This window comes from Entelurus aequoreus, linkage group LG12 (genome assembly GCF_033978785.1).
Source record: "Entelurus aequoreus isolate RoL-2023_Sb linkage group LG12, RoL_Eaeq_v1.1, whole genome shotgun sequence".
In the NCBI taxonomy this organism is placed as follows: domain Eukaryota; kingdom Metazoa; phylum Chordata; class Actinopteri; order Syngnathiformes; family Syngnathidae; genus Entelurus; species Entelurus aequoreus.
The window spans coordinates 4274916-4295376 of NC_084742.1; the positions used below are offsets into that span (position 1 = coordinate 4274916).

Genomic DNA, 20461 nt, shown 5'->3' on the forward strand with positions numbered 1-20461 from the left:
GTTGCATTATAATGTAACATGTACCTACTGTAACAGGATGCTTTTAAACAATGTACAGTACAACTCTGGGCCCTTAAATCCATCAAATATCTTCTTGACTTGATGCAGCTGCTGTGAGCGTGGTCGCCATATTGTACATAATGAGGCAAAACCGCATTAAGTCCAGAAGAGTTTTGATGGACCAAAAGAGCTTCTGGAAATAAAAAGTGCAGCAGTAGCCAATAAGCAACAAGACCGGAGCCTTAAGGACCTGATGAGCGAAACACCAAATGCTAAACATTACACTTGTAAACAAAGGCAAACTGCAAGCACGTATAAATAAATATTTACAGTGGAGCGACATCAGTGCAAACATGTGAGACTGCAACTCCTAAATGGAGGAGAGGACTATTTGTTCCTTATCATAATAATGTTATAATGCTGAATATGAGGGCATTAACAAGTGCGTGCTGATGATGTACTTGTGAGTCCAGTGCTGTGTTGTGTCCCACTTCACCACATGTGAGTTTCTCGGATCTCAGCGATCACCTGACTGGCCTTCTGCAACGCCTGCAGCCAAAATAGCATAAAGCGACGGTTACGGAGCGGTCAAGAGGCGGTCGTACGAGCGGCCGGCTTTACCTGGAGCATGTCCGCCGCTTCCTTCCGCCGCTGGGCCATGTCCTCCGACTCGGTCAGCAGGTCGTTGAGGAGGCCCGACTTATAGAGCTGGCCCACCAGCTCGCTCTGGAGACTGTCCTTCACGTGGTTGACCAGGAAGTGCATCACCGCCTTGGGCACACTGCGGGGGAACAGATGGTTGATGGGGTGGCTCAGGTTTGACCCAGTCAGCAGCCGCTTGAAATACCGCGGCCATGCAAGTACGCGGCGTCAATTAAAAGAGTTTAATGAGCTCCCGGGGGAGCAAGATGACATTTGGAATGATGTTTGGCCGTGACGGTCGTTTATCTTCTACCTGTCTTGGATGTTCTTGCGCACAATCAGGAAGTAAGACTTGATGAGACGTTCGATGACCTCACAGTCCCGCTGCTCACGTGACGACAGCTTCCTGGCGACCGGCACCGGCTGCGAGTGGAAACAAAGTCAGCACGCCATCAGCAGCGGCTCTTCATCAAGGTGGAGGCATGTTACCACATCCAGCAGGTTGACGGCTCCTTTAAGGGGACTTCCTGGACCTGAACCTGGACCTGGACCTTCTTCTCCCTTCTTGAGCATCCCTCTCCAGGCGCCTGTGACATCCTGCTCGCCTTGAGGCCCTGCAGCTGGCGCCTGGACACATGGAAGGTTGGAATATGATATATTACATAAATAATATATGTTTTTAAATTTGTATTCATTATTAGTTAATAGCTTATTTCCCAAAGTTATCACAACCTCAAAATTCCTAAATAAAATCACAAAATAAGTGTATATATATATATATATATATATATATATATATATATATATATATATATATATACATATATATATATATATATATATATATATATATATATATATATATATATATATATATATATATATATATATGTTTTTATTTAATACTTTTTTTAAATATTTGTACTTATTGAATATTTGTATTTATTTAGTATTTATTAATAGTTGTTTTCCAAAAAGCTATTACAACCTTCAAATTCCAAAATGAAAACACAAAATAAATGTCAATAATATAAGCATTAAATACTTTCATATTTTGATTAAATGCTTGTATTTATTTAGTAAATTATTAATTACAAATAAATGTAAATATATAATTGTAATAGTTTAAATATTTTTATTTTACCATTTACATATAGTTTCTTTCCCAAAGCTTTACAACCTTAAAATGCCAAAATAAAAATACAAAATAGAACTAAAGTATACATTTATTTTAAAATACATTTTTATTTATTTATTTAGCATTTAAGTTTTTCCCCCAACAATATCACAACCTTAAAATGCTAAAATAAAATAAATGTACAGTAAATAATATATTTACATATACTGTACATACTTTTATTTATTTTGATGATTATTTTAATTTATATATTTAGTACGATTTAATAGTTCCCTTCATTTTCAAATACTTGTATTTATAAAATATTTATTCATAGTTTCTTTCTCAAATGTCAACCTTAAAATGCCAACATAAAAACATATAATAAATGTAAATAATATATTCATTAAATACTTTTTAATTTTTATTAAATATTTTTTTGGATTTAGTATTACTAGCTTTTCTCCCCAAAGTTACTGCAACTTTAAAATGGCAAAATAAAAACACAAAATAAATGTATTATGCTTTTCCAATATTTAAAAAAATATATTTGTATTCATTTATTGATTTTTTTATCAATAGTATTTTTCGCAAAGCTATCAGAATCTTAAAATGACAAAATTAAAACAAAAAATACATTATTTGCCTCCCTTATTTCACATTGTGGTATGGTTGTTAATCAAATGATGTATTACATTTGTGGAACTGAATGCTTCATACATTTTTTTTAACAAAATAAAGTAGCTTGTGCACAATAAGTAAAATGTTGACCTTCCTGTATCCAAACACTCCCTGAGATTGTAAACGATAACAAAAAAACACCTAAAATGATTCTGCAATAATAAGAACAATAAAAAGAAAAATGGGTCGAATCACTTTTGTATAGTTTATATAATGATACTATACTATGTATTGATAGTATCGACATCTGGATCGATTATCTTTGTGTCGTCCTAATCTACTGTAGTTATGTGTGTAACATGCCAAGGCATTCCTTTTCTTCCTCCAGTGATAATGTACTTTGTTTGTATAAAAAATGCCATAAAATGCTAGAATCTTGACAAATAAAATGGAAGTAATCCACAGTGAGATCTTTTGGGATGAGGGAGAAAAGGAAGCAAGACAGACGAGGATGAAGAGGTTGGAAAAGAAGGCAGGAAGGTGAAACTGAAGGCAACAACATTGGTAGTGCAGATCCACACAGGACAGCTTAGCTTGTTTTAGTCGATCTTAGCTTAGCATAGCATAGCATGGCACAGCATAGCATAGCGTAGCCAGGCGCAGCGCCACCTTGGCACCTTCCGTGTCTGCTCCAGACGCAGAAGGCTCGCCAGCCAGGGACTTGCCAAGAGGCTAGGAGAGCAACAATGGTGGATGGAAGACAAAGAACAAGCGCAGGTTGTTTCTTTAGAGCAGGGGTGTTAAAGTACACACTAGGTGTGGCGAAATCATTCTCTGCATTTGACCCATCACCCTTGATCGCCCCCTGGGAGGTGAGGGGAGCAGTGAGCAGCAGCGGTGGCCGCGCCCGGGAATCATTTTTGGTGATTTAACCCCCAATTCCAAGCCTTGATGCTGAGTGCCAAGCAGGGAGGTAATGGCTCCCATTTTTATAGTCTTTGGTATGACTCGGCCGGGGTTTGAACTCACGACCCACCCATCTCAGGGCGGACACTCTAACTCAGACCTGGGCAAATTAAGGGCCGGGGGCCACATACGGGCCCGTTAAGGCCCGCCGGACATTCTCAAATATTTTTTTTAGATATTTAAGATGGAAACTGTAGCTGCCATTATGATGTGCAGTCATGGTTTCTAAGTCTTCATCTATACAAAGTATTTCAATGGTTGGAATCTGTGCTTTTGGATGATATACTAGTTACTATGGTAATCTAATTAGTTACTATGGCAATCTAATTAGTTACTATGGCAATCTAATTAGTTACTATGGTCATCTAATTAGTTACTATGGCAATCTAATTAGTTACTATGGTAATCTAATTAGTTACTATGGCGATCTAATTAGTTACTATGGCAATCTAATTAGTTGGCAATCTAATTAGTTACTATGGTGATCTAATTAGTTACTATGGCAATATAATTAGTTGGCAATCTAATTAGTTACTATGGTCATCTAATTAGTTACTATGGCAATCTAATTAGTTACTATGGTAATCTAATTAGTTACTATGGCAATCTAATTAGTTACTATGGTCATCTAATTAGTTACTATGGCAATCTAATTAGTTACTATGGCAATCTAATTAGTTACTATAGTCATCTAATTAGTTACTATGGTAATCTAATTACTTACTATGGTCATCTAATTACTTACTATGGCAATCTAATTAGTTACTATGGTCATCTAATTAGTTACTATGGCAATCTAATTAGTTACTATGGCAATCTAATTAGTTACTATGGTCATCTAATTAGTTACTATGGCAATCTAATTAGTTACTATGGTCATCTAATTAGTTACTATGGTCATCTAATTAGTTACTATGGTCATCTAATTAGTTACTATGGTCATCTACGTCACAGCAGCTCAGACGAGGCACCAACAGTGTGGGCGGGAAGCGTTTCCACAGACACGGAAGGAGATTTTCACCACAAAGTTCTAAAGCTTAGTGATATATCAGATTGTAGGTGAGTTTATTTTGTACCTTTCGTATTCATATTTCACTGTTTGTTGCATTTTTGTTGCGTTTCACTTGATTGTACAATGTGTCGATTGAAAGGGGGTGTGGCATTCATATTTGGTCAATATTCAGTGTTTTATCCTTCATAGATAAATGTAAAATTCTATTACGTTTTTAGCATTCAGTCAGACATTATTGTGAAGTTTTGTATTAGTGTTCCTAAAAATAGATATACCGGCCCCCAGACACATTTGTTTTCTCTAAATGTGGCCCCCCCGAGTCTAAATAATTGCCCAGGCCTGGTCTAACCACTAAGTACAAACTTTTCCACTGATAAGAACAACTAAATCTCTGAATATGGTGAGGAAAATGGCCGCCGGGCACCTTATTGGACACCCCTGCTTTAGAGAAAGGCCAGAGCGTCATTGTGCTTTAGGACACTCCCATAGATTTAGGACTTGATCTCGCCCTTAGCTTTTAGGTACTAATCTATCTGCACTACTTTGGACACCAAATGTTAAGCTTGTTTTATTGATCAACGATCAGCAGCAATTAAGAATACCTTATCTCTCGGCACAGCAGAGGGCAGCTCTCTCATCCGGTTTCTTCTTTGCTCCTGCAAACACATTGCAGGTTATCTTTCTCCAATTGAACATGCACATTCAATCCTTTATAATTAACACATATCTTTGCTAGTGTTAATTTTTACTGCATTGACTAAAAAGAATGTAATAGAGCGCACACCTCGATGTTGTTGTTCATGACCCCGCAGGCGTCTGCGAAGTCTGGGTGCTTCGTGTTGATGTAGGCCAGCTCTATGGCAACCAAGTTGTGGACCTAACAGAGGGGGAAAGTCGTTAAAAATGAGCATTTTGAGACATCAGGAGTAGGGAAGTCATGTTGACAATGCATCCAGAAAGGGGGGGGGGGGGGGGGTATGGACATCAAGTAGTGGACATAGAGAGAGAGAGAGAGACAGAGAGAGAGAGAGAGAGAGAGAGAGAGATCAGAAGGCATAAGAAAAAGTATCTGCATTTGATTGTTTACATTTGATTATTAGCAATCCGGGGAGGGTGTTAGTTTAGGGTTGTAGCTGCCTGGAGGTGAACTTTTATTGCGGTTTTGAAGGACGATAGAGATGCCCTTTCTTTTATACCTGTTGGGAGCGCATTCCACATTGATGTGGCATAGAAAGAGAATGAGTTAAGACCTTTGTTAGTTCGGAATCTGGGTTTAACGTGGTTAGTGGAGCTCCCCCTGGTGTTGTGGTTAAATTAAAGGCTTGGAATAACCTACAATCAAATCTTCAACTTCAGACCCTTTTTACATTAAATGAGTTTAAAGCTTCTGTGAAAGGACTGCAGTCTACCTTGTCTGTATGCACATGTGTTATGTGAGCAAGTTTTAATGTTGTAATTGTGATGTTTTATGTGTTGTTTACTGTTCTTAATGTTACCTTGCTGCTGCCCTCTTGGCCAGGTCTCACTTAGAAAAGAGATCTCGGACCTCAATGGGATTTTACCTGGTTAAATAAAGGCTAAATTTAAAAAAATGATGCAGTGTGAAATTCCTAATATGTTATTAAATATTTATAGTAAAACTGTGTTGAAAATGTGTGTATCAAATTTGAAACAGCGGGTATATAGGTAATGTAACTCTAAATTAGTCAACACACAGTCTTTAGATGTTTCAAATAAACAAATATGTTTACATTACACAATATGGTGTATTTAGAGGTCAAATATACATATCCAGTTTGCTGTATTACTTTGTGGCTATCACTTGGTGTGTGTGTGGCGATAATAAATTATAGATTTATGATTTATATGAGAAAAAATACACACTGATGTTGCCTTTAGATGACAAATAGTTACAACCTTGAAGATGCTGTGAAAATTACAAAGAATGAATTACAGCAGGGGTCGCCAACCTTTTTGAAAGCAAGAGCTACTTCTTGGGTAGTGATTAATGCGAAGGGCTACCAGTTTGATACACACTTAAATAAATTGCCAGAAATAGCCAATTTGCTCAATTTACCTTTAACTCTATGTTATTATTAATAATTAATGATATTTACACTTAATTGAACGGTTTAAAAGAGAAGAAAACACGAAAAAAAAAGACAATTACATTTTGAAACATAGTTTATCTTCAATTTCGACTCTTTAAAATTCAAAATTCAACCGAAAAAAAGAAGAGAAAAACTTAAAAAAAGAATTTATGGAACATCATTAGTAATTTTTCCTGATTAAGATTAATTTTAGAATTTTGATGACATGTTTTAAATAGGTTAAAATCCAATCTACACTTTGTTAGAATATATAACAAATTGGACCAAGCTATATTTCTAACAAAGACAAATCATTATTTCTTCTAGATTTTCCAGAACAAAATTTTTAAAAGAAATTTAAAAGACCTTGAAATAGGATTTAAATTTGATTCTACAGATTTTCGAGATTTGCCAGAATATTTTTTTTGAATTTTGATCATAATAAGTTTGAAGAAATATTTCACAAATATTCTTCGTCGAAAAAACAGAAGCTAAAATGAAGAATTAAATTAAAATGTATTTGTTATTCTTTACAATAAAAAAAATAAATTTACTTGAACATTGATTTAAATTCTCAGGAAAGAAGAGGAAGGAATTCAAAAGGTAAAAAGGTATATGTGTTTAAAAATCCTAAAATAATTTTTAAGGTTGTATTTTTTCTCTAAAATTGTCTTTCTGAAAGTTATGAGAGGCAAAGTTAAAAAAAATAATGAATTCATTTAAACAATTGAAGACCAAGTCTTTAAAATATTTTCTTGGATTTTCAAATTCTATTTGAGTTTTGTCTCTCTTAGAATTAAAAATGTCGGACAAAGCGAGACCAGCTTGCTAGTAAATAAATACAATTTAAAAAATAGAGGCAGCTCACTGGTAAGTGCTGCTATTTGAGCTATTTTTAGAACAGGCCGGCGGGCTACTCATCTGGTCCTTACGGGCTACCTGGTGCCCGCGGGCACCGCGTTAGTGACCCCTGAATTAGAGTGATTTGAAGCAGCTGGGGGAAGACGACGAATGTTATTTTTATGTTTGGAACTAGCAGGATAGATATTTCTGTGTATTGCAATATGATTTTGTTTGTTATCAAAAATAACATACAAATATTTTGTGACCAGCTGTGTCAAATATTTTACAAATTGAAAATCATATATTTGAAATGGATTTTTTTTTTAAAAATAAAAAATAAAAATAAAAAGATTTGTTGAGAAGAACCAATAAATACTCCAGTTTCAAATTACTGGAATTTTCTATTCTTTAAAGCAGAGATCCCCAACCTTTTTCCCATCAGGGACCGGTTTAATTTATTAAATTATTGTCACGGACCGGCAGATAAAAACAGCAAAAAAAGAGGACTAAAAAAACACATTAACATTTTATATGCCTATTAATGTTCATTGTCCCATGTACTATACCAAAGAAGTTGTAATATACATCTATTAATAAGCGTATTGGTGTGTTTAGTGGGACAGGCGAAAGTTAAGTCAGAGAAAAATGCGGAAGTTTATAAATGAATTATTGTTTCTGTGCGGCCCGGTAGCAAATGTGCCACGGACCGGTGGTTGGGGACCACTGCTTTAAAGGGTTAAGTATGTGATTGTGGTACCACGGTGTATTGTGTAAAGGTAGTGTGATGGTACCATCTCATTGGTGATGGGCAGTCTCTTCCTCAGGAGGGAGGTGACCACTTCCACGATGGCCTCGTGGAGTTTGGGGAATCTCTGCAGCTCCTGCAGAAATGACTCGGTGTCAGCAGGAGCATCGGAATAGGAGATGCAGACTGAAAGACGGACGCCGACCTGCGTGCTGTAGTTGCTGCAGTGCTGGATGATCCTCTGCATTTCCTCGTGGACCAGCTCCACGCAGCGCAGACTGGGCTCCTCCAGGCGTTTCACCTGCTTCTTCACGAGGAGCTCGAAGGAGATCTCGGGCACAAACAGAGACGGGCGAGGACCCTGGCGCAGCACGGCGAGTGGAGAGAGATTAGCCGTTCGCAAGAGAGGTGAATGTTTGAAAATCCTGCACTCACGGTTGCGTTCCTTATGGCTGTTAGGATATCGATGGTACTGAGGCCTCCTAGGGGGTCCACACACTCCAAAGTTCTACCAAAAGTCTCATGGAATATGTAACATATTCGGGCTCCTCCGCACCTGACAAGCAGCAGTGAGGGGATATTAGCTGACGCAGCTGTCAGGAGTTTGCTTCACTCCCCAGCTGCAGCACATTATTAAATTATAAAAGCTCCTCTGAATGCCTCAGCAGCACCACTGTGTGGACACTTACAGCTCTGCAGTCTCGATGTATTTGGCCGTGCCCTCGATGGTGTTGCAGTACTCCGTGGCAAACTTGGTGATGAGCTGGAGCAAGGTGGCGCTCTGATCCTCCACGGGTTCGCCGTAGCTGCTGAGCAGGGACTGGTACTGAGCGGCCAGGACGTTGATCCGTGTCTTGAGCTCCGGCAGACAGTCGCGGATGTGATGCATCAGTAGTCTGACATTAGGAGAAGAGAAAAGGCCACACGCTTCTGTTATGATGCAGATATGCAAAACCATTTTCAGAGTAGAGTCAAGCTTCATTGTGTGCATTATTTGTGACAAATACTACTTTTTGGAGCCGTGGCCCTTCGTTTGCTCTTAGGGCCTTGCAAATAAAGTAACTATTAGGCTGACATCCTGGAAAAACACATTCAAATGTTTGAAATAGGTTACAGAACATGACATTATTTACAGCCATTTTCAAAATTGAAAAACCTATACAATTAAAATGTATTTAAATAAATAAATACCTACAAAAAAACAATACAGATAAAATATGTATGTATTATCATTCCAAAATACACATTTAATTAAATAAATAATCTAATAAATTAGATACATTTAAATACTATTTAGTAGTATGTTTTATTGTAATGTATTTTTATATGTATTTATGTTACACATTAAACATGAACTATTTGATTTAAATGTTTTATGTATTCTACTAGTGTAACTTCTTGATGTTCCATCTAATTATTATATTCTACAGTACTACCTCATCACATATTTTGATACATTCCATCACAGGTGTCATAATGAAGGCCCGCCACAACATTTCACGTGGCCACAAAAATTAATGTGTGTCAATGAAGTACTTCCTCTTTCTTCCTAAATGTATTCCTTCATTCCATTTTGACAGAAAATATGTAGGTACTGCATGGAATTCCACAACTTTTCAACTTTGTTATCTGGTCATGACAACAAATATAATATACTGCATTATATTTTGTTGTAATAATACAAATAAATACCTAAATATCTGCTAGTCACATTGACTTATGATTTCAAAGCAAGTTATCCATGATTTTTTATGGAAAAAATATCAAATAATCAAATACATTGGGAATTGTAAGGTGATTATACATTATATACATAAAATTCTTATACCGTACATTACAGTCACTCTCACAAGCGGCTCACGGTAGTCAGCCATAATACGGTGTGGCCCTCAATAAAAATTTGTCTGACAGCCCTGCAACATTATTCCTTTATCATTTTCTATCTTATGAATCTAGTTCTTAGATTTAAGAAGGTAACTGTTTGACCAGATTTATGTGCATGGTTTTTGTATAATTTATCTCTCCATGGAAACATGTTCAAATATTTAAAAAATTAAAGAATGTAAGAGCTCACTAGGGATGATATTCGAAACCGGTTTTCCCGGTTGTTCGATAAGAAAAGAACCGAGTCCTCGGACTCGAATCCCTTTTTAAAAACCGGTACCCGTTATCGAGACCACTATAGTAAAGAAAAAGAGTTGGTTCTATATTCGAACCCCTCGGAACGAATCCCGTCCCGACCAGAAATGCTCCGTGTGACATCACAATAAATGACGTCACGTAGCTCAGTCATTAGGCGCAGATAGCGAAAGCAGGAAAAAAATGGACGGGAAAAAGCGCTCCAAGGTGTAATAAAGTTCAAAATAAAAGGTATAATCCAATGAATAACTTTACTGGGAGATTTGAGCAGACTACAAACACATGACAAACACTTTTACGACCAAGCGGAATCATAGCAACCAGGCTAGCAACGCACCTCCTTTACGGCAGCTGTCGCAACGTTCTTATAGCAACCGCAGCACATACATATATATACAACATATATGACATGATCTCCATTTTTTAACTTTTGTTTTTCTTTCCTTGTAAACAAAACAAAATCACACTGTATATGTGTTGTCTGTCTAATTATAAATAATGCAGACGAGGCGTGTTGGCTGAGTTCTTGATGTTTACTTTCACGGGTGACGACATGCAACAACACTTGTCGGGGCTACCGCGCATGCTCGTCACTCCCGTTGCATGATGGGTAGTGTAGTTGTTATATTCCCTAGCTCATAACATCTTTCCCCCTATAAAGAAATAATGTTAACTCAATAAAGTGTATTTCTTTTTTTAGCTTTAACTTTTCATGTTTTAGCATTGTAACCACATTTGCAAACAACTTTTCTATTCATAGAATTTTCTTTCAATAAAGAAATAAAGTGCAAAAATGTCAAAGCATCATAACAAACAGTTATGTCAAATAGCAGCAGAATTGCACTTTTTGGAGAGCTGTATTATTTTCAGTTTTGTGCCCAAGGGACTGATTTTATTTAACACTATATTATTATTTATACACCTATAGTGATCACAGAGACAGCTTGTTTTTGTGTTACCTTATATATTTGTTTTTCTGAAAAATCCCACTTAATATACTTTGGGTAACAACAGTCAATATATATATATTTTTTTTTTAGGGGGGCAACAGTCAATATTTATTTATTTTTTAGATTTAATTGTTTTCTTATATAATAAAAGTGAGCTTTTGTTAAACCAAATATTGTGTGTTTTTTTCCATATACAACAACCTATCTGGACTCGATAAGAGAATCGATAAGGAATCGGTTCGATATGAGGATTCGATAATAGGCTCGAACTCGATAATTTCTTATCAAACATCATCCCTAGAGCTCACTGATACTTTTTGTGCATTGAAGATGCTAAAACCAGTTAATTTGGATCATTTTAAGCACCCTGAGTTTGAGGACATTATTGATTATGATTGTGTTACCTGTTGAGGGTCCTGGCCAGGTATTTTGTACCGTTCCTGTTAGCCAAGGACGGATATTTCTTCTGCAGGAAAGCGTGTTCATCACGGATTGCATCAGCGACCGGCTTCTTATTATTGATGTCCAACTGGCTCCTACAAACACGTGCCAGACAGTATTACATTTTCCATATACAGTACACCCATTAATATTTGATGCTGAATGAATGATTGAGCCATACTTTGATTACAATAAAGACCCATGAATGAACAATACCTATTGATGCATGCATCTAGAGTGCAATTGATGTTACTAACCTGTTGACTACGCCGATAAGTCCCAGTTTGACAGGAATGACTCGGCCCATCAACACATCCATCGCATCAGTACCGGCGTCCATCAGGTCTAGTTTGGTCACTACGGCCAGCGTCCTTCTGCCTGCAGGGAAGTGTACGTCTCAGCATTCGCACATACTGTACTTTCTCAGGAGAAGTGCACTGTGGGTCTTTACCATCGGGGTCCACCTCCCGCGCCACCTTGAGGGCTTCTGACGTGGCCATGTCGGTGTTGGCGGCGGTGACGGCGAGAATGATGCAGTTGGGGTTGGAGATGTGCTTCAGGATGAGATCTCTGATCTGGATCTCGATGTCTTTGGGCTGATCGCCCACAGGCACCTGGGACATCATTTACACAATATTTAGAAGTTGTAATGTTAGGAATGAAAAGTGGACATGTTGATTGATTTGATATCAGCATGCATCACACAAACTTGTATCATATTGTAGTGTGGAATGTTACAGAAGGTTTGATCAAGTGGAATTATTTAAACAGAGAACAATGTTACGTATGAAAAACACTAACCTAATTATTATTGACTATCTAGAAAAGACATCCATCCATCCATTTTCTACCGTTTGTCCCTTTTGGGGTTGCGGGGGGTTATGGAGCCTATCTCAGCTGCATTCGGGCGACAAGTTTCTACCTCATCGCAGGGCCAACACAGATAGACAGACAACATTCACACTCACATTCATTCACGAGGGCCAATTTAGTGTTGCCAATCAACCATCCCCAGGTGCATGTCTTTGGTTGTCTTTAATTTGAGGTGGAGTGGTAGTTTTTTTGTTTTTTTTGTGACACTTAGTGGCCAAAATAATTCATTACATTAAGCTCAAGATGCAGTAAGTTTGCAGACACGTTTGTTACTGGATACTTTCTAATACACCTTGGGGATGTTGTATCTGTAAATAATAAGCTATGCTTCTTCCTATTCCTTTCCGTACATGTTACAATGTGAAACTGTAAACGTGATGTAAACATTGTAACTGTATACCATATTTTTTGGATTATAAATCGCAGTTTTTTTCATAGTTTGGCCGGGGGTGCGACTTATACTCTGGAGCGACTTATGTGTGAAATGATTAACACATTACCGTAAAATATCAAATAAGATAGAAGAGGAAGCGGCGCATTGTCTACCTTTGGAGTTGGCAGAGTTGTTTAGAAGCGACACAGAGGAAGAAGATTTCATGGGATTTAGTGACAGATTGTTTGGTAAACCTATAGCATGTTCTATATGTTATAGTTATTTGAATGACTCTTACCATAATATGTTACGTTAACATACCAGTTGGTTATTTATGCCTCATATAACGTACACTTATTCAGCCTGTTGTTCACTATTCTTTATTCATTTTAAATTGCCTTTCAAATGTCTATTCTTGGTGTTGGATTTTATCAAATAAATTTCCCCAAAAAATGCGACTTATACTCCAGTGCGACTTATATATGTCTTTTCCCTTCTTTATTATGCATTTTCGACCAGTCCGACTTATAATCCGAAAAATATGGTACATGTTCGAAGCACACTACTATATCGTTATTTTCATTTCATTCCTCTTTTGTTTTGTTCTCTTTATTTTATTAAATTTGTCCAATATAAATGCATAAACAAAAAGTAAAAGGCAACAACCTGTATAATTATTTGATTCTTATTTATAATGACAAATGTTCTGTTTAAACTGCTGTATTGTTCAATGAAAGACACTTATGAATGTCTAGCTTATGCGCTAGTGTGTGCTTAGCTATTGTGTAGCTGCAAGCTCCTAGTAGCTTACCATGTTTACCATTGTGTAAATGACTTGACTAAAATAGCTTTCCACAAGTAAAAGTGTTGCAGCTACATGTATTGAAGATTTCCGATGCAAGTCTATATAATCTGATTTTTTTTTTTGCCGATATCTGATCAAGACCCCCCAAAACTGTCATTCATTACAAAAAAAACACTGTGGGGATTTAACACGCTACCTTGGTGATACCAGGCAAGTCCACTAGGGTGAGGTTGACAACGTGAGGAGAAAATATCTTCAGATGAATGGGTTCATCACTGATGCCCTGCACAAAACAATTCAAAAACGAGGTAACCTTGACATAAAACCTACTTGAATGGTTTGGAAAATACTACCAAATTTGACAAAGAATACAAAATGACCATTTAAAATGTAAGTAGTAAATAGTCCCACCTTATTATTCCCTGACACTCGCTCTGTTTCTGTTTCTATTTCTTGCCTAATGTCATCAAAATCGGTGTAAATCTGCAACAAAAGAAAAAAAAACAGAAACATTAGTTGTTAGCATGCATGTAATATTTTGTTTTCAATCACTCATTACCATAGCTTTGGTGTGTAGAAACTTCCCCCACTCTTCACCTTCTCTGCCTGCATGACACAACAAAGCATTTTAGTACAAAAACACCCGATTTAATAATAAAACAAGAGTGTGCAGGATGCTAGGCTACAACATGGAGGGGTTCCACTAAAGAAAGCAGCGAGACTGACTGAAGGATGAATGGCGCTACAAAGCTAATCCTGGCTCATTTACAGCAGTAAAATGCACCTTCATGGAGCGTTTGCACACTCTGCAATCTGCAAAGTGATTAGACAGCAACAGAAAGAGAAAAGCGTGTGACATGTTCCGCATGTACATCTCACGGCGGCAAAGCATGCATAGAAAGGTTGGCAATTCTGGTGCGTACCGCAGTCGTCATTTTTACGGGCATCTCCAGGATCGACGTGGACCAGCTGGAGGATGAGAGGACGCCTGGTGACGATGCCAGTGCCACGGGGGAGCAGGTCTCTGCCCACCAGGCTCTCCAGGACAGAACTCTTTCCACTGCTCTGGAGGCACAAAAACAGTGAAAACTATTATTTTATTTTCAGGACCAACAAACAGTGTCAACTCTAATGAAAAAATTAAACCATGTGAAATAATAATACATGTAAAAAGGATCAATCATATGAGACACTTTATCCGTTCTATAATTTTGAGCTAAATACAGAGTTAAATAATTATTGTGGCGTACCCCAGCGATCAATACTGGGACCAAAATTGTTCAATCTCTAGATAAACGCAGTGTTTCCCACACATTCATTTATTTGTGGCGGCCCGCCACGAAAGAATTACGTCCGCCACAAATAAAATTAAAAATTAAAAAAATAAAAATGTTTGTTTTTTTTTGTCCTGTCCAGCTTCTCAGGCAAATCATATAGTTGATGTAGATGCCCATATAGGCTGTTCAGATTTACTTTACAAAAGAGAAGTGTAGGATACTTCTCTTGTTGCCTTATTTGTATTTGACCACTACTGTTTTCTGTTTATTTGTTACTGACTGTGGCAGGACACCTCTGCCTCTGTTTCACTTTATGTTGCTGGTAAATAATATGGTTGTAGTAGTAGGCTAAAGTTAAAGGCCTACTGAAACCCACTACTACCGACCACGCAGTCTGATAGTTTATATATCAATGATGAAATCTTAACATTATAACACATGCCAATACGGCCGGGTTAACTTATAAAGTGACATTTTAAATTTGCCGCTAAACTTCCGGTTCGAAACGCCTCTGAGGATGACGTATGCGTGTGACGTAGCCCGGCGAACACGGGTATGCCTTCCACATTGAAGCCGATATGAAAAAGCTCTGTTTTCATTTCATAATTCCACAGTATTCTGGACATCTGTGTTCGTGAATCTGTTTCAATCATGTTCATTGCATTATGGAGAAGGAAGCCAAGCAAGCAAAGAAGAAAGTTGTCGGTGCGAAATGGACGTATTTTTCGAACGTAGTCAGCCACAACAGTACACAGCCGGCGCTTCTTTGTTTACATTCCCGAAAGATGCAGTCAAGATGGAAGAACTCGGATAACAGAGACTCTAACCAGGAGGACTTTTGATTTGGATACACAGACGCCTGTAGAGAACTGGGACAACACAGACTCTTACCAGGATTACTTTGATTTGGATGACAAAGACGCAGACGTGCTACTGTGAGTATGCAGCTTTGGCTTTTTTTTGCGTATGTACGTAACTTTTTTAAAATATATAAGCTTTATGAACCTTGGGTTAGGTGAACGGTCTTTTGGGCTGAGTGATTGTGTGTGTTGATCATGTGTTTGAATTGTATTGGCGTGTTCTATGGAGCTAGGAGCTAGCAGAGGAGCTAGGAGCTAGCATAACACGTACCGTACCGTAAGTGCGCGTCACGTACGTAACTTTTTAAAAATATATAAGCTTTATGAACCTTGGGTTAGGTGAACGGTCTTTTGGGCTGAGTGATTGTGTGTGTTGATCAGGTGTTTGAATTGTATTGGCGTGTTCTATGGAGCTAGGAGCTAGCAGAGGAGCTAGGAGCTAGCATAACAAACACGCAGGTGTTATTATGCAGGATTAATTTGTGGCATATTAAATATAAGCCTGGTTGTGTTGTGGCTAATAGAGTATATATATGTCTTGTGTTTATTTACTGTTGTAGTCATTCCCAGCTGAATATCAGGTACCGTGAGTATGCAGCCTTGGCTGCTAAACATTCGATAACTTGACCGTATGTGCGCGTCACGTACGTAACTTTTTAAAAATATATAAGCTTTATGAACCTTGGGTTAGGTGAACGGTCTTTTGGGCTGAGTGATTGTGTGTGTTGATCAGGTGTTTGAATTGTATTGGCGTGTTCTATGGAGCTAGGAGCTAGCAGAGGAGCTAGGAGCTAGCATAACAAACACGCAGGTGTTTTTATGCAGGATTAATTTGTGGCATATTAAATATAAGCCTGGTTGTGTTGTGGCTAATAGAGTATATATATGTCTTGTGTTTATTTACTGTTGTAGTCATTCCCAGCTGAATATCAGGTCACCCCCGGCTCTCACAGCATCTTCCCTATCTGAATAGCTTCAACTCCCCACTAGTCCTTCACTTGCACTTTACTCATCCACAAATCTTTCATCCTCGCTCAAATTAATGGGGAAATTGTCGCTTTCTCGGTCCGAATCTCTCTCACTTCATGCGGCCATCATTGTAAACAATAGGGAACTTTGCGTATATGTTCAACTGACTACGTCACGCTACTTCCGGTAGGTGCAAGCCTTTTTTTTATCAGATACCAAAAGTTGCAATCTTTATCGTCGTTGTTCTATACTAAATCCTTTCAGCAAAAATATGGCAATATCGCGAAATGATCAAGTATGACACATAGAATAGATCTGCTATCCCCGTTTAAATAAAAAAAATTCATTTCAGTAGGCCTTTAAATCATTTAGTATGCACTAATTAAAAGGGGCAGAGCTTTAAGGGACATTTTAGCTCTTATATTTTATAAGATATATTTTTTGTAAGAACCACAATTAATAAATATATTTCAGTGAATAACTTATTGTTCAAATCTGTATATAAATATGTACATAAAGTGTTGTAATTATATTGTAAAATGGATGGATGGATGGACGTTTAAAACAAAACTGTTATTATTAATTAGTAAGTATACATTTTTTGAGCCTTTTTAGAGAAAATCATATCATTGTAGTAAATTATGCAAATTACTCGATGATGTAATGGTGACCACGCCCATAACCACGCCCCCACGTGTATCTTGGCAGTTTATGGGAAACACTGAAACGACATTGATAGAGTTACAAAGGACTTAAAGTTAGTACTATTTGCAGACAACTGGGTTTTGTTCAGGAGAGAACACACAGAAGCTAATACAAATAACAGAAGAAATTTACAAATTAAAGAGAGGTTTGACAAAAACATCTTTGAATCCAAGCAAAACTAAATGAATGCTATTTGGCAACAGTAGAAGAGAAAATCAAACACAAAACCAAATAGACAGAGTAGACATTGAAAGAGTAAAATCAATCTCATTTTTAGGTGTAATAATAGACAATAAAATGAACTGGAAATCTCATGTAAAAAATATACAACATAACATGGCAAAAAATATATCAATCATGAATAAAGTTGACTTTGTTCTGGACCAAAAGTCACTCCATATTCTCTACTACTTGCTAGTGATACAATATAAGAGTTATTGTGCAGAAATATGGGGCAATACTTACAAAAGTGCACATCATTTACTAACAGTGTTACAAAAGAAGTCAATCAGAATAATACATAATGTTGGATATAGAGAAAACACAAGCAAACCTTTTAATTATTGAACCAAAAATACTGAAATTCAATGACTCTGTGCATTTGCAAACAGAACCCCATGAATTGATTAACGTGGACCCCGACTTAAACAAGTTGAAAAACGTATTCGGGTGTTACCATTTAGTGGTCAATTGTACGGAATATGTACTGTACTGTGCAATCTACTAATAAAAGTTTCAATCAATCAATCAAACAAATTATGTACAAAGTAAACTATACCCTGCTACCCAATAAATGTACAACAATTCTACTCAACAAAAGAGAAGAAATGTAACCTTAGGGGGAAAATACAACTTCAAACATTTGTGTGCATGTACAACACTTAAAACATTCAGCATATCAGTCTGTTGAATTACATTATGCAATGGAATAATCAAAGAAGTTAAACAATGTACTAGTGTGATTCAGTTTAAGAAACTGTTTAAATCAGGGGTGTCCAAAGTGCGGCCCGGGGGCCATTTGCGGCCCGCATGTCTTTTTTTAACAGCCCCACCGCACATTCTAAAAATACAATATAAAAAAACATAAAAAGTGGTATAAAAGAGCAAACAGGTTAAATGTAACAAGAACATGTCGCAATGTTTACTCTAATAACACAAAGCTGTCATGCAGGCCGTTTCTTTCTTAAAAAGAAAAAAATGAATCAAAACCAATGTCATTATGAATTATTGACAAAGCTCCAATTACGTCACATTAAATATTCCACTTTGACATATTCTTTAGGGAAAATGTTGCATATTTTGTGTTTGCCATATAAAAAACTGAGCTGTTTTTTTTTGTTTTTTTTAAAGAAGGGCCTAAAACGAACAAACAAAAAACAAACAATAAAACTTATAATTGACGGATGGATCTGAAGTTGATCGAGATTATTGTGTTAAAAGTAAACAGTAAAAAAATTGTATAATTTATTTTAACATTTTAATGACTAGGACCCTTTTGGATCCCCAATAATTTTAGTGAGATTTTTTTTTGTGTGTGTCATTGCTCCAAAAATAATAATGAATTCATGTTGTTATGAAATATTGACATTTTTAAGGCTTCAATTATATAATCATATATATATATCAAATATTCCACTTAAAAATGTTATTGGGGGAAAATATTGCATATTTTGTGTTTTTTTCCATAAAAAAATGTTTTCTTTGACAAAGAGCATACAACTTAAATCTTTAAAATCATTATACTGACGGATAGAACTTATGTTGATCTAGAGATTTAAACCTTGAATAATAATAATAATAATAATAATAAAGATAATACTAAATAATGACACATTTTTAATATTTTTTGACCAAAACCCTTTGGGGTCCCCAGGATCAAGCCTGAGTGGATCAAAGTATATTTTGTATACATATATTGGTTTTTAAAATAAAAAATATCACAATGGCCCCCGCTTGCTTTGATTTTTCAGTGTGCGGCCCTCAGTGGAAAAAGTTTGGACACCCCTGGTTTAAATTAATTGATCAAGGGAGAAGAATCTTGATTAACATTTTGAACCCTATTAAAACTTAGACAATCCCAGTCATCTCATTATGTGACCCATAAATTACTGAACTATTTGTTAATGAGAACTGTTGTGTATATTATCCATCCATTTTCTACCGCTTGTCCCTTTTGGGGTCGCGGGGGGGGGGGGGGGGGGGGGGGGGTGCCCATCGATTGAAATTGTGTTACAAAGTGAGAACAGTCAGGAAGTGAACACACGTTAGTAATTGCTATGAAGTAAAAAAGGGGTAAAAGGAATAAATAAGCTGTCCTTCTTCCAAATACTTTTCAAACATGTACGGGAAATTATACGTGAATTGTGTGCATCATACTGTACATGTTTGCATGATCATATAAACTTAAATCAAACTTATAGTACAACGCCATACAGTAACAAGTGAAATATTCGGATGGAGGCAAACAAGACTAAATGCACCTGACTTTTATCATAGCAGTGACCTGTTTTAACTAAAAGCGTGATAGCATCCCTAAAATAGCACTGTTTGAAGGTTATCATTGAAATGGATGACAGTTATGTGTGTAGGTTGTAATAAAAATGTACATTTTGTTTTGACTGAATCAGTTCTCGTGAGGTTCATGGACAAGCTACATTATGAACATAAACAATGGTTAGCATGACACTTTACTCTACCTGCGTCCCCACCACGGCTATCTGCGGCAGCTGGATAATATCCGACCCCACTGTGTTGAACACATCCTGGAGCTTGTTTATCACAGGAATTAGCGCCTCCATGCCGTCGGTTTTATCAGCAACAAGACCGATTCGCCGGCTATTTTCGGGATTGAGCCAAAGTCATTCAATGTCTCGCCGTCGCCACCATTGCGACAACAGCAGCCACTTTGACAGGCGGTTTGGCATTTTGGGAGTTGTAGTTTAAAACAACCCTCGCTTTGAGGCGAACACGGAAAAAGGACTACAAAGCGTCTTCTCGGGAAACAACGCGATGGGACGTTTCTTCCGTTTTAGC

General features: G+C 37.0%; 1 protein-coding gene across 2 annotated transcripts in view; it reads right to left on the minus strand.

Moving 5' to 3' along the window:
- The window catches only part of LOC133661342 (dynamin-1-like protein), a 20383-nt gene extending 25 nt beyond the window's left edge, over positions 1-20358 (minus strand). The window contains exons 1-18 of one of the 2 annotated variants that reach the window (XM_062064482.1): positions 20125-20358; positions 14541-14682; positions 14177-14223; positions 14029-14100; positions 13814-13900; positions 12018-12180; positions 11824-11944; positions 11530-11661; positions 8726-8932; positions 8472-8592; positions 8242-8397; positions 8083-8172; positions 5143-5235; positions 4961-5014; positions 1135-1269; positions 956-1065; positions 622-781; positions 1-549 (exon numbers count right to left, since the gene is read on the minus strand). The exon at positions 1-549 is cut by the window's left edge and continues 25 nt beyond it. In XM_062064482.1, coding sequence (XP_061920466.1) covers positions 493-549; positions 622-781; positions 956-1065; positions 1135-1269; positions 4961-5014; positions 5143-5235; positions 8083-8172; positions 8242-8397; positions 8472-8592; positions 8726-8932; positions 11530-11661; positions 11824-11944; positions 12018-12180; positions 13814-13900; positions 14029-14100; positions 14177-14223; positions 14541-14682; positions 20125-20226 — 2049 coding nt within the window. In that variant the 5' untranslated portion in view covers positions 20227-20358 and the 3' untranslated portion in view covers positions 1-492. Of the gene's footprint in view, positions 550-621; positions 782-955; positions 1066-1131; positions 1270-4960; positions 5015-5142; positions 5236-8082; positions 8173-8241; positions 8398-8471; positions 8593-8725; positions 8933-11529; positions 11662-11823; positions 11945-12017; positions 12181-13813; positions 13901-14028; positions 14101-14176; positions 14224-14540; positions 14683-20124 lie in introns of both variants that reach the window. The other variant, XM_062064481.1, reaches the window with a different exon arrangement.
- Positions 20359-20461: the final 103 nt, after the last annotated feature.